This window comes from Aythya ferina, assembly GCF_964211825.1.
Source record: "Aythya ferina genome assembly, chromosome: 6".
Lineage (NCBI taxonomy): Eukaryota > Metazoa > Chordata > Aves > Anseriformes > Anatidae > Aythya > Aythya ferina.
The window spans coordinates 4140848-4155141 of NC_140303.1; the positions used below are offsets into that span (position 1 = coordinate 4140848).

The 14294-nt window shown below is 36.8% G+C and overlaps 1 protein-coding gene across 5 annotated transcripts in view; it reads left to right on the plus strand.

The window, feature by feature from the left end:
- HECW2 (HECT, C2 and WW domain containing E3 ubiquitin protein ligase 2) overlaps positions 1-14294 on the plus strand; it is a 164502-nt gene that overhangs the window by 91963 nt on the left and 58245 nt on the right. For all 5 annotated transcript variants that reach the window (XM_084523310.1, XM_084523309.1, XM_084523312.1 and 2 more), the window contains 5 exons: positions 966-1060; positions 4967-5042; positions 8137-8306; positions 10819-10961; positions 14017-14117. In XM_084523310.1, coding sequence (XP_084379436.1) covers positions 966-1060; positions 4967-5042; positions 8137-8306; positions 10819-10961; positions 14017-14117 — 585 coding nt within the window. The remainder of the gene's footprint in view (positions 1-965; positions 1061-4966; positions 5043-8136; positions 8307-10818; positions 10962-14016; positions 14118-14294) is intronic.

Consider the following 14294-nt stretch of genomic DNA (forward strand, 5'->3'; position numbering starts at 1 on the left):
TACAGAATGAGCTTTAAAGAGCACTCTGCATGTTAATAGCTTTCCACCATGAACAACTGTACTTGGATCTCCATTCCCACCACAATGTCAGGATATCTGTAGGGCTAATGCAGAATCCAAGTGATAAGAGCCTGAATTTTTAATATTTTATCTCATGCTCAAGTTTTATCTCTTATTACTACCCTCTTATTTTACAAGGATCAGGGGTATTTTTGGATAGGCATGCTAAATGATAGTAAAAGGTTTGACAGAAAACACCAAAAGGGAAATCTTACTAGTGGGGCTCTGCAGGAGTTACTGAAAGAAATGCAGTGCTTTTTGATACTGCTGGCTTCAGAATGAAAGACATTCCGGCCATGCCTGCAGAGTCAGTGAGTGTATGCCAGCCACACCTTTACATCAACTTGCTGTGTAACCTGTGACTAAGAGCTCTACTGCATTTCTTGGATATATATAGAGAGAGGAGCATCTGGTAGGACCTGGGAATGATCCCTCTCATTCAGCTTAGGTGAGGCTGATGCTAGGTGCTGTGTACAGTTCTGGAGTCCATATGTCAATATTAATGTTGAGAAGTGGAGAAAGAGCAGCAGAGAGCACAATAATGATCACAGTAGATGATCTAATGATTTCTCCTACAGCTCCTAAGAGTCAACTCAGACTAAAAAGCACAGTTTACTTACAGCAAATGGGGTTGTATTACAATCCAGGGAAATGTATCCTGAATCTGTGTCCTGATCGTCTGCAGTCCTGTTCTACAGGTCAAAATAAAATGTATTTCACTTACAGTTATTGTGTGCTTCTACAGCAAAGGTGAACCAGTGAACTGTACTGGTTAATCAGCCTAAACTCACGCGCAATGAACAGAATTGAGCTGCAACTCCCCATACACACGTTCCTTTAGTTGTCTGTCTTTTGCCTACTGTCCATCACAAAGGATTTCATGTGATTTTCGTTTTGTTTTCTAGCTGAAATAAAGATCTGTTTTAAATACTACCATGGTGTTAGTGGAGCCCTCCGAGCTACTACTCCATGTATCACTGTGAAAAACCCTGCTGTGATGGTAAGTTTAACCTATTTGTTCATTGTATTTGTATACGATATTAACTGCCAGACAAACCTATCAGTATAAGTCTCCTAGTTTTACTATTAACTGCAACTTCTGGAAAAAAAGAGAGAGAGAGAGATTGTATGACAACAGTCACCTAAATTAGGAAATGCTTTTCATGGCTTGGTATTTTTTCATGATAAAATGATGGTAAAATTCACCAAGTTGAAATGAAATCTTTTATGATAACAATTTCATTTTACTCGCTTTCAATATTAATGCTTCCAGTTTGATGTAATTTAACACCATGTTAGAAATTTTTCACACTGGTTATCTAATTCAAACAGAATTCTTATCGGAAGTCTCCACTTATTTGTTATTATTAAAAATGAAACTGTTGCTGAGATAGCAGTTACTAGTATATATAAAAAAAAGACCATACAGAACTCTGCTGTTGCGGAAATTATTGATTTTTTAGGAGTGTTCATATACCATTGAAATTTAGATAATTCTCCGACTTTCATGATTTATTTTTGCCTTATTACAATTTCATTACTTGCAGTTTTGAAACCTTGAAGTTTTAAAGGAATTTTTTAGTTGTTTAAATAAATATCATTAAGAATAAGAAGAACCTTTCACACTTCTATCCAAGTACATTTGATGGACATAATTCATCTAATAGGCTAGATCTTCAGTTGACGTAAAGTCTCACAGTACATTTGATTCATTGATATTACCTGCCAAGTATTTAAGATTATATCTGTCAGGATGATGTCTTGACAACTACAGCGTTGAGGATACTGTAGAGCACAATTTATTTAAGCTGCTTGCTTTTAATCTGATCTTGCAGTTCTTCAGCATTGTCAATTTATATACCAGTGAATGTTATGGCAATCAGATACTGTATGTGCTGTCATGGACTAGGTCTTGTTATACCAAATGTTTTTTCTTTCTATTAGAATTCCTGACCTAAATGACAGCATCGTTTAATAGTTAGACCTATGAACAATACATGTTCACAGCAGGCATAGGAGCTTTTGATACTTTATAGAAGAAAATGTGCTACAGTTAGTGAGCTTGACAACAACTGTGTTTAATATAAATTTATAAACTACAGAATGAAAGCTAGCCTGATTGTTTTGTGTTTTGTTTTTAAATAAAAAATAGGCATCTCAAAGTAATGAAGAAACCATTTAAGCCTGTATATTTTCTTGGTCTTGTCATACAAGCCACTTAGTGGTATTTTTTCAAGACTAGTTATGCAAAAAGACATCTGAACTCCTCTCTCTGAATATGCATTTATTTACTTGGGAGTTACCTGAAAACCCATCTGTCAGAGTCATTGGTCCATCTTGTGGGGTTAACCTGCTGTCACTATGGAAGTTGTTTGTTTTTTTTTTTCCTTTGAAAGGTAGCACAGGATCCTGGGTATGCTACAGAATTTGTACTCCTGATGGAAGGTGTAATTTTATGTAAACCTTTTGTTTGCTCTAACAACACAGACTTCCAGTAATAGTGAGCTGATAGTTTCATTGATGAGAATGTCATGATAGCTCAGATGATGCCTCCTATAAAATATCATAGTGGGTTAGTTATACATAAGTATACCTATTATTAAGCATTAGTACCTCATACCATTTTCCTGTTTTTGGTGTTAAACTTAAGCACTGTGTGTGTCATGTCCTTTGTGACAGATACGTTGGTCCTGAGAGTGGTAAAAGTCGAGGCATGCCCATTCCTTCTGTTTTTTTTTTTTTTTTTTTTTTTTTTAAAGCTGTGATAAGTTACCTGCTTACTTGGATCATGCTGAACTTTTGCATTGCATGGTTTGGTGGGAGATTCATTTCTGGTTTTCCTCATGGTAATGGAATATTACACCAGGAATTTCAGCTCATCTTATTTTTGGATAAGCAGTTAATGTTGTGTTCATTTCAGCTAGAGGTAAAAAAGCAAGGTCTGATTTAGTACTCAGAAACACTTCCTTACACCAGGTGAGATAGCCTGTGTAGTGCAAGAATGTGTGTCTGGTGGGGTCAAGTCTTGCAATTGGTGCAGAAAAACTGAACCTGCTGTTCAGATCATAATGGAGCTGGAAAATGGCATAAAACAAATGAAACTGTGGAAGTGCTACAGAACACTGTTATAATTAGTTTTATTATAGCTGAATTGTGGGCAAATCATATTTTCTGTAAAACATACTAAAACAGTGATTAGCAATATAAACAATGTTATCTGTAGTCCATGATGTAGTGGAAAGATACATACAGGAAGAGGAAGACCTTTTTGTTGGTAAGTAGTGTTCTTAACAAGAAACCAATGCCTGTTAGGAGTCAAGTAGAGCACAGTGGTACGTGCAGAGTTCCTGCAACCCTGCCTGCTTGGCTTCTCCTTCCCACCAGGACTGGCCCCTTCTTGCTTCCAGAGCAACCCTCCTAAAGCAGGAGGATGCAGGTTGGGCTGGAGTTAACCCAGTGTGTCTTCAATGCCCTCATAATTTTACTACCAGCTGTCACTGCTTGTGTATCCTTACGAAGCTGTGGGAGTAATGATACCGTGCTTGGTGGGGAGGTGAGAGAGCTGAGAGCTTTCTGGTGAGAAAAGCTTGTCCCTGAAAACGATGGTGAATCACGACTGCGGCGATGAGGACGGGAAACGGGCCGGGCGGGGAGCAGTGCAACTTCCTGACACAGTCTGTTCCCTCACGAGGCTGCTGAGGCCCATGGGGATGCCAAATGTCAACGTCACCATGGTTTCTGTATGGCTTTATTGGCTTGACTGCTTTTATATGCTAGGCATGGGAATTTTGCAACAGAGTAAGTCCTTCAGTATCAATTGCACCCAGCGTTTGTTCTGATTGTGCTTTTGTTTGCTGATCATCATGGGAAGTATTTGAAAGCTCGTGATAATGCTTAAAGCAATAGCAGAAGGACTTTTGACTTGTTTAGTGGTTTCCTCATGGACTGCACATTCTAGTCTGGCCACTGCAGCTTCAGAAATATTTTCAATCCCATAGCTTCTAGTTCTGCTTGCAGACAACTGTTCAGGTGCTAAAAGCTGCTTTACATATTTCATCTGCCCACAGGTGTACAAGTTTGTTATCAGCTTATTTTGTTTAACAGGTCTGATGACTTCCTATTTTATCACTAATATAAAGTTTTTTGGATGAGGCTTTTTTAGCACACCGTGTGTAATCTCTGGGAGTGAGTGCACTGCCTACGTGGAGAACCGTTTGACTTTCAGTATAGCTCCATTGATGTTTTTATGTTAGATTATTCAGCTGGATGCACATCTCTGTCTGGAGAGAAATTTGTCTGTCAGCTGAAGGAACTGTTCTGTGGATATAGCAATTTAGACGTTAATACATGAGAAGCCTTTTATTTTGAGGTAATTTTTTTACCTAGTCAGAGATTTCTGTAGAAACCAAACTTGAATACATGTGTAGTATAAGCATAGCTTTTAGATGACACTTGTATTTATATCATTGATGTATTTTTCCATTTACAAAAATTCATTCATAAATCTGAAGGTTTTTGGTCTCATTGATCCCATTGCCTTTTTTATTGCATGGCCCACTTGTGAAAAGTGACAAAAGTTATGTCACCAGCTAGCTCATGCTTTCCTATATATATTACCAGTCCATACTGTTGATTTTATTTTATAAAAATGAAACCCACAAGAAAATAGTGTTTCCCTTTCAGTGATTTATTTTCTCTTTGGAAGATTCCAAGGACTAGTGTATTAACACCGTGTGGCATATATAATATTTTCCTAGAAATGGATGCTGTAGCTTTGTCCCCAGTAACAGGCAGTAATTGTTCTGATTCTTCCCATGCATGCCTCTATGCAGTTGCATAATCATCTTCAATTATGTATAAAGCAGATGAAAACTTCTATGGCATGTTATTTCTTTCTCCTCTTCAGATGGGAGTAGAAGGCACGGATGAAGGTGCTTCTGGAGCCCAGCACTCTCGGAAGTTAGTCAGCTTTACCCTATCAGGTAAAAAAGACAACACAAATGTGATTTTTACAAATTATTTTTATAAAAAAAAAATAGATGTTCTAAAAATCTTTAAAAATAGAGCACGTTTCTTCCTTACCTTCCCTAGGAGCACACTCTAGTGGCTTGAAAGATATAATTTCTTTAGAACTTCTGTTTGAAAACAAGCCAGATTGACAAATCTCCAGGAATGAAAGAAATGGGTTTGATGAATCTCAGCATGAGAAATTTGCAAAAATTTCTAGTTTGTGCAATGAACAACAAAAAAAAAAATTAGCCTCTAAATAAAATGCAAGCTGGTTCTGTCACTTTTAAGAAAGTAGTAACAAAGCACTGGCTGCAAGTAGTGGTTTAAAAAGAAAAAAAAATCTTTTTTTGTAACAGACTAAGCTGTCACTACAGTGAAATAGCTGAGGGATACAGTCTACCAGCTTCACTTGTTTTGATTAGCACTTTATTCCACAGGAAGTCGTGTGAGACTAGAGCATATTCAACTTCAGTGAAGACAGAAAAAAATGTTTCTGAATACTGAGGAGCTGACAATGAAAACATTTAAAGGCTGTAGGAGTAGAGCAGAAGGCAATATGCTTTGATCTGGTCTTGCAGTAGTTTATCAGTATTGCACTAATACATCGTAGAGTCACATAGAGAACTAGAAAGATAATTGTGTTTTGTGAGATCTGAAAAACCTGTTGTGTTTAATGGAATGTTACAACTTGGCTTGAGGAGTTTCCTAAATTTGTTTGAAAGGTATACTGACTGACAGGTCTGTCATGTACTTTCCAGAACATTTTTGGTTGCTCATGTAGAATGTGGTGATCCTGCATTTTGTTGTCATCTGAATGTGCCTCTTTAACTTTATTGTATCTTTAATGGATTTTTAGTGTGCTTATCAGAGAATGTTCAAATATCCTGGGTTTTGCACGGTGTAGTGACAGATAATTGACTGGCATCTTTCCATTAAGATGCTAGAGAACTGTATGTTTGAAGCCAAGATGAACTACCTGGTCCTGGCTTCTCATGTGACTGTGTTAACAGACAAATATGTCTGTTATGTACTCTAAATGTAAGATTATGTTAAACCTTAAACTGAAATTGTGGCAAATCAAAGCTGAGCCATGATCCAGTGATGGCATTATTTGCTACGTTTCATGCTGTACTCCTTTGGAGGACAGCATTGTTTTCTTTGAAATATGTTTGTGAATTACTCATTGTGCAGAAAAATAATTCTATTTTTGAGAATTTCTCTGTGTTATTTTAGACGTAGAAATTCACTTTTTCAAGGAGTTCTCAAAATGTTTGTGGGCGATAACCTTCTTTTTTGTTGACAGGTTTCTAGATACTACCTAGCAATAAGTTTCGAGCAGTGGGAAAAAATAATGTTTTGATTTTTTTTTACTTACTGAAAAAAGAAATGACATGAAACGATCAACTCTCATAACCACAATACCAAACCTGTTGCGTAAGCTCTTGCCATCACTAATAAATTGTTTGGCTTATGGACTCCCTGTCTGAAAACAGTCAGTTGATTCTTTGCATTCAGATAAATGCATTTCAGATTGTCGAATATCTCACGGTGGGAAGAGATGTTTTCTAGTGATCTCTAAAATGAATAAAGAATACTTAAGACAACCACTTGGCTATATCCTCCTCACTAGGTATCGTTAATAAATCATGATTCTATCTCCTATGCATCATTAGTGGCATTGTATGATTTATTAGCATATTATACTAGTAAATCAATGTGAAAAAATATTATTAATGGAGTAGAAGAATCTTCTGCCACATGCCTGAAGTTCTTACAGGTTTGTAATCTGTGCTTGTGCAGACTGATATAGATAAAAATTATGTGGATATGCTTCTATTTTTTTATTTTTTTTTTTTTTAAGGCTGTAGAGGAACTGCTTTGCATTTGCATTGTTAATGTGTCTTAGGCTTTTCCTCCCTTTTGTAGCTGGTGGAATACCATATGCCATTGCACGCAGAGGATCTTTCTTAGAAATTTGGTTGTGGTCTCTCCTGTAGAGGGAGTTTCCAAACAGCTTTAGTGCAAAGATTGTGAGAGCAATATATATGCTTGCTGTAGTTGCATATACGAAGTTGTTGCTTTTAAAGGCTGTTACCCTATATTTCATAGTATTTTACTATACAGCTTAATTTTGAACTCTAGGCAGGACTTTTTTTTTTTTTTTTTTTTTTTTTTTAACTGACTCTGAAGATGTAGTATTTAGTTTCAGTGCAGTGAATTTTGCCAGCATGTATAAATTGCTCATCTAAGTATGTATGTGCCAATTGCATTAGGGTCATGAAGACTGTGTGCAGCATATTGCAGAACCTAATGGAGAGAGGCACTAAAATCTTATGCTTCAGCAAACCTAAACAAACAAATATTTTACAGTTAAGTTTAAAATCTAATATTGTATCACAAATGCCCTCTTTATGTTCTCGATGAAGCTTATACTCTTGTTGAAGTGCATAGGTATAAGATGTGCATCTGAGGAAATTCTTGTTTATTGTTGAAAGTTGGCACGGGCTGCGATACTGAGACTTCCCTAGCAAAAAAGCATTTCCAGAAAACCTTGCATCCTTTTAAATGGGATAGCTTATCTTCTCCTAAGTTGGGATAAAGTGTGCATCATAGGCCAGAGCAACCTCGGTGATGAATATTTAAAGTCATATTTCTCAAAGTCTCAGCTTTGGGAGAGCTTGAGTTCACTACATTACCTCCCATAATCTTAGCTATTCTCCTCAAGCAGCAAAAGCGCAAGTACTGTATGGTGGGGTTTTTTGTTTGTTTGTTTCAGGGTGGAAAATACCTTGCTGAGAAAAACATTTGTTGCTCTTTTTAATGTTCATGCTGTAATTTTGTATTACACATCACTACTTTTCCTCCCTGTGTTCTCTTAGGAAAACACTTGACTTGCTGCTTCAGCTATCTTCTGTACATTGGATCCAGTTACTCTAGTAGTAACTTTAAGTTGCTTCAGTGGTTTATGGTGACTTGATTTCCTGGGTAATATTTTAGGAATGCACTACTTTGTGAACTAACTTTAATTTACTCTGTTCCTTTTTCCTTTCTTGTTTTGTTTTAAAGATATTAGAGCAGTTGGGCTTAAAAAAGGCATGTTCTTCAACCCTGATCCTTACCTAAAGATGTCCATTCAGCCAGGCAAGAAAAGTACATTTCCTACATTTGCTCATCATGGTCAGGAAAGAAGGTCGACCATCATCAGTAACACAACTAACCCTGTTTGGCACAGAGAGGTAACGTATGCCTTTTGAGAGCTCTTTGCAAGCTGATGCAGTATACTAGGCTTGTATTTTCTCTTTATGCATTAGTCCTTACTCTGTGAAGGCTGGGAGCTTATTCAGTAGCTAGCTATTTAAACTGACACCAAAATTGTAGTAATTTTAGGAACCCTGTTGTTGGAAAGAAACAGCTATCATCTGCATATTTGTGCCATGTGTTTAAGCTGCAGTGCTGGGAGGTTTTCATTTGCTTCTCTGCTGAAAGAGTTGGAATCACTCAACAGCCCTGTAGATCCCTTGAAATTGCAAAAAATAAATTAATTAAAATGGATTATATGTTGTGGGAAAACCCTTTAAGAAAAGGTACAATAAGAGAGCGTTTATGCTTAGTGATGGCGATGACTGCTCATTTGGAAATGATATCCCCATTGTGCACAGTAGGTGGCAAGCGTTCATTTTTGCCAGGCAGAGTGGATGCTCTTTGGTATATCCTTTCTATGTGCTGTTGTGGAAGGGAAACCCCGTGGAGGGAGGCATTACAGCACCACGTAGCAAAGGAAAACAAGTGCAGTTTGTTAGAAGCCGGTTTTCTAGATTGGTTTATACCAGGTAAGTTATGCAGGTCTTAAAGAAGGAATTTGAACTGCTCAGTCCCACGACTGTCTTTGAGCACAGAAGAGCAAGGCAGTGTCTTTGAAGATTAATATTTACATGGGAAACTGTGAACATTATTCATAACCCTTTGGGACCACGTAGCAGCATTCTTAATCTGTGTCTATTTTCTATTGAGCAAATGCCTACGCTCTTTTTGAATGTTAATATGTTCTTTAGGAAGATCAGAAGATTGAGTGGGCTTTGGAAAATGTTTCCACAAGTTACAGTCAAACAAGCAGTAACGCAGAAGAGAGCGGTGTGAACATTAGCACTGCCCAGGGGTGCTTGGTTGTGGGAAATACTGTAGATTTGTGGAAGACTTAAAATCTTAGAAGTATATGAGTTTTAATCTCTAAACTGATTCTTCATCTTTCTATCTGTCCATTTCTTTATTCAGTAGATGGGAAGAAAACCTATTATGATTTTTCCTTTTTTTTTCACCTCCAGTTCTCCTTGTTTTCTGAAGCTTATTAGAAAAGTGATAATATTCACTGGTGCACACATTGTATTGGCTTGCTTTAACTGCTGCATCTGCCCTCTAGCAATGCTCTGATGATACCAGCTTATGATCCCATTATCTATGCTGTCCTAGTGGTGCAGAATGGATCATGTTTTGCATCTGAAAAATAATTTGCGATTTTCTATTATACTGAGAAACAAATTTTAAGTTATTTTTATCCCAGGAACCCAGCTCTACCCAGCATGAGGGAGTTTTTTTTAATTCCTGGCTCAATTTAATTGCTGGTTTTGAATACTTTTAGCCAATATCTATAGCTGAGCTGAGTTGTTCCTTCTTTTGTTCCTTGTTCAGTACCTTGTCATCTTTTTAGCTAGATGCACATTAGCCAGTTTTCTCAGAGGTCTTAGATGGCAGACAGTAAAAGTGTAACCAGATGACTTTGGCTTTTCTGTAGATTTTACCCATACTTTTTTGTTTGTTTGATATCTTAGAATCTAGAGGAAAAAATATCTTTGGTTTCTAAGTCTGTTTTCCTAAGGGAATTTGTTATCACATTGTGTGTAAGTGTGCTTCCCTGCCGACATGCCTGCTCAAATATGTGCCCTGTACCTCTGTTGAATCTTTTGGCCATCTTCAGCCAGACTTAGCAGAGCAGCACAGATGCCAAATATGAAGTATTCATAAATTCATGAAAATTGATGCTAGGCTGAAGAGAGGGACTGTGACGCTGTTTCCACCCACAAGGGAAGGTGGAAAGATGATCTTACAAGACATCACAAAACCTTTTATAAATTAGCGTCATTTTGTATGAAGGCCTCAAGTGCAGGAAAAGCTTCTGTTGGAACTTACTGGGAAGATTTATGAACTTTGGTGCAAAAATCTATGGAAAATTCTCCTCCTTTAGTTTCAGTGCTCATGAAAATACTGCCTGTGCATTGTCCTTCCAATGTCATGCATACAAAAAATTACAACAAAACGTGGTGTTGGAAGGGAAGTTCACTAAGCACAGTCTAGACAGAGGCACTCTTCCTTTCTTCTACATTGATTCTGCTACTCTCCTGTAGCATGACTGAGTACGGTGAGGATTCCTTCTCTTTGTGCTTTCTAGTATCCAAATTGAAGCAAGCAGAAGTATACATTGCTTTCTCCTTTCTGATGTGGACCATGAAAGTGCTTTCATCTAGTGCAGCTTCTTACCAAACAAGTATTTTCAAGGAATGGTAAAAAGATAGGGGTTTTCTGAGGGGCCAAACTCAGTACTTAATAATGGCACTGACATTGTTTTGCAATACGAAAACTGCTGTAGTCATCAATCATTGCTTTTAGAGTTCACTGCCAGCTAGTAGTAATTATGCACATGCCTTCTGAATGAAGATATATTGATATAGTGTCAAATATGTTCTTTCCTTCCAGAAATATTCTTTTGTTGCGCTTCTAACAGATGTCTTGGAAATTGAGGTTAAAGACAAATTTGCCAAGAGTCGTCCAATCATCAAGCGCTTTCTTGGGAAGCTAACCATACCAGTCCAGAGACTGTTGGAGAGACATGCAATTGGGTAATTAATACATTCTTAATGCTAACTTTCATTTATCAGGGAGATCCAACATCTAGGATACCAGCACAGAGCAGCTTTTCTGGCTTAGTGGCACAGGCACAATTTGTACTGTAACTGTAGCAAGAAATTAAAGTTGAATTTGAATAGCCTTATTGCCCAATTGGAATATGGTGGTGTTTCTAACCCCATTCTGAATACACATACATCTTCTTATATATGTTTGTAATTTGTTTCCAACTTAGTGTCTTTATGCAAAAAATCATCACCCTCCTAAAAAATGTTACCCTATGGCTAGCTAATCAAGAAGCAAACTGTTATCACAATGCTGTATGATCGTGTGCAAATTTTTTAGAACAAGCAAATTCTATTTTATCACTTTTACATCTCTTTTATTTTTATTTGTCAGTTTCAAAGAGAGATTTAATATCTGTTCAGGTAATTGACCAGAACTGCAAGGCTATGACTCCTTATTTTTTCAGAGTGCTGGTGTACTACCAGATTAAAATGGCCTTATGCTATGAATAGAGAACTAATGGAACTCAAAATTAATCTATTGTGTTATTTTTAGATGTTCTGTTCATTTTTTGTAGCAACCTGTTATGGTTTAAAGAAGCAAGTAACATAAATTTTTAAGACGTTTTGTACTTCAAGATGATTACTGGATTGCATATTGTAGTATAGTCAAATGGATGATCAAATTAGGCCATCAGACAGCCATATGCACTCAGAAAAGCCTGATACTTGGTACTTAGGCACTGTGATACAGTGCAGGTATAAAACAAATGTCTGGAGGTCTGCAAGAGATGTAACTGTGAATGAAAAATTGTAATTTTACCTGTAAGAGGAAGCAGTCGTTGTAGGGTATGCTATTATGTCTAAATATTTTGACATTTGTACGTTTTATTTGACAAATTAGAAAAAGTAATTCCTCAAAAGACAACGGGAGGAACTGAATTATTCAAATGTGTTTTGTATAGAATCTAACTCAAAGATAATGACTTTCCATTAACTTAAGAGGCATTGGATGAGGCCTATGAAGAATGATGGTGAAAGAAAATCTGTATATTCTTGCCTGAAAGTTTAAGGGCATGGCAGTATCATCAATCTTTCACACAGAAAGCAGGACATAAACAGCTGGCCTCCTTTTTCACAGATACTCTCATCAAAGTAACATGTTGCATAAATGGAGAAAAGCAAACTCAAATTGAAAGGAGTTTTCAGCTTTAAGTTTCCAAAGTGGTGGTTACACTGGTAAGTAATGTAAGAACAAAGTTGTAAGAGTAGCTTAAAATTTCTTCCGATAAAGAATTGTATTAAAAAATAAATAAATAAAAAAGTAGGAAAAAAAAAAGCCTGCCCAAGAGCATACAACCTAACTTTACTAAGAATTGCTTCATCTCAACAAATTGTGATATCTTGGAGCAAGCAGCTTTTTCTAATAAATTTGCACACAGCTAGAGATACTCAGAAATAGCACAGTGATACAGACTGGCTTCAAAACCTAGATTACGATGTTCATTTCCATGCTATATTCCAAAACTGCTCTGGGATTTCTATTGGTGTGAAAAATGAAACCTGACTTCTCTCGAAGACATTTCCTGTTTTCTTCTCTGTACTTCAGTTCTGTGTATTTGATATACCAAAGCTTTTTGGGATATGGAAGGCTGTATAATAAATATGTAGCAAAAACATAGGTAAGTATTCAGTTTTGTTTTGCCATGTTTCAGTTAGAACTGACATTAAATCAATCTTGCAGTTCTTTTTACCAGTTTATCTGTACTTTGTTGCTCGTTTGTGCTTTTTGTGCTAGTATTTGATGCTATTGATTCATCTGAATCCAAAGCAGATGTTGTTAATGTTGTTGCTTTCTCTAATCTTGTAGTGCCTAGAGCATTGTAAACCGTATGTAAAAAGTGTGGAATTCACAGCTGGCAATCTTCTGAGGATGCCCCCAGGTCTAACTGAAGAATTGAAATTGGAGTACTGAGCAGTGAATCTGTGACACAGATTCAGGACGCAATATTGTGATGACTTGATGTTCTGTGGCCCATATACACTGCGGCGAGGTTGCTTTGCCTTAAGTTGTCCACTCGGGGCTTTTTTTTGCTCAAAGCTGATGCTTGGATGCGAACTGCTGCAGTTTATCTCAATAATTGCCTTATATTCTGTTTAGTCTGTCACTTAGTGTAGTAAGAATGCTCCCTGTAGAGGGAGAAATGTTTATTATACCAGTACAAATCTAATTGCATAAGTAGCAGCAATTTCCCATTAAGGTCTTCAGCAGCCCCTTCTCTCCCTTCAGCTGTGTCAGATGTGCTGAAAGTGACTGGGGCTGTGAATTCCGGCTGTTTGTAATAACGGGTAGCCTATGATCTTATCCTGTCTCAAGCTGACACAAGTACTTAATCAAGTCTGAGTCCTATTGAAGTCAGAAACACTTAAGAAAGTATTTCAGGTTTAATCTTAGCATTAAAAGCTTTTCTAAGTAATAATGTGTTTAGGCAGATGCAGAAGTGCTTTACTGAATGAGAAATAAAATGTGAAGAAACTATTAGGATTTTTTTTTTTTTACAGTAAAAACCACAAGGGGGCAGAAGGTCTTCAGAAATGAAAGGTTTTTGTTAATAATAAAACATATTTTCTGATGGAGAAATGAGAAGCTAAGGGAAAGCTTTCAGTTTGGTTTCTTTTGGAATTAAAAACAGATTTAGGGATATGTGAGAGTTCATAGGTCACAATCTGAATTTGAAAATGATAAATAGTAGTTTGTTAGGCTGTTTTGTGCATCAGTAATCAGTATCTTACACTATTGTTGGTATTAGTGCTTTCTCATACAAGCCATTCTATGTGGCTAATCTTAAAAGTGTAATAGAAGTTACCATCTCTCACACTGACTCTACCTGATAAGAACTTATGATACAAAATATTGGAAAAATAAAACCAGTCAAAATTTTTGGGGAAAAAAAAGCATGCATGCACAAAACAAAACAAACAAACAAAAAACACACATACACACAAAAACACTAAAGCCAACAGTCTATTTTTGTTTTTGCAGAGACCAGATTCTCAGTTATAATCTTGGCAGAAGGCTCCCAGCTGATCATGTAAGTGGCTATCTCCAGTTCAAAGTGGAAATCACATCTTCAGTTCATGAAGGTGAGACTTTGTCACTGATCTGAATCTCCAGATAGTTGTATAGAGAGAATTTCTATGTACTTATGTTTCTAACATTTTCTGTGAAAATTAACTCCCCCATTAGCTCCCCTCTACTGTAGGTTTTCCTAGTGGGATTCATATTTTAGGTATTTCAGATAAGGCTTTGGAGATAGTAAT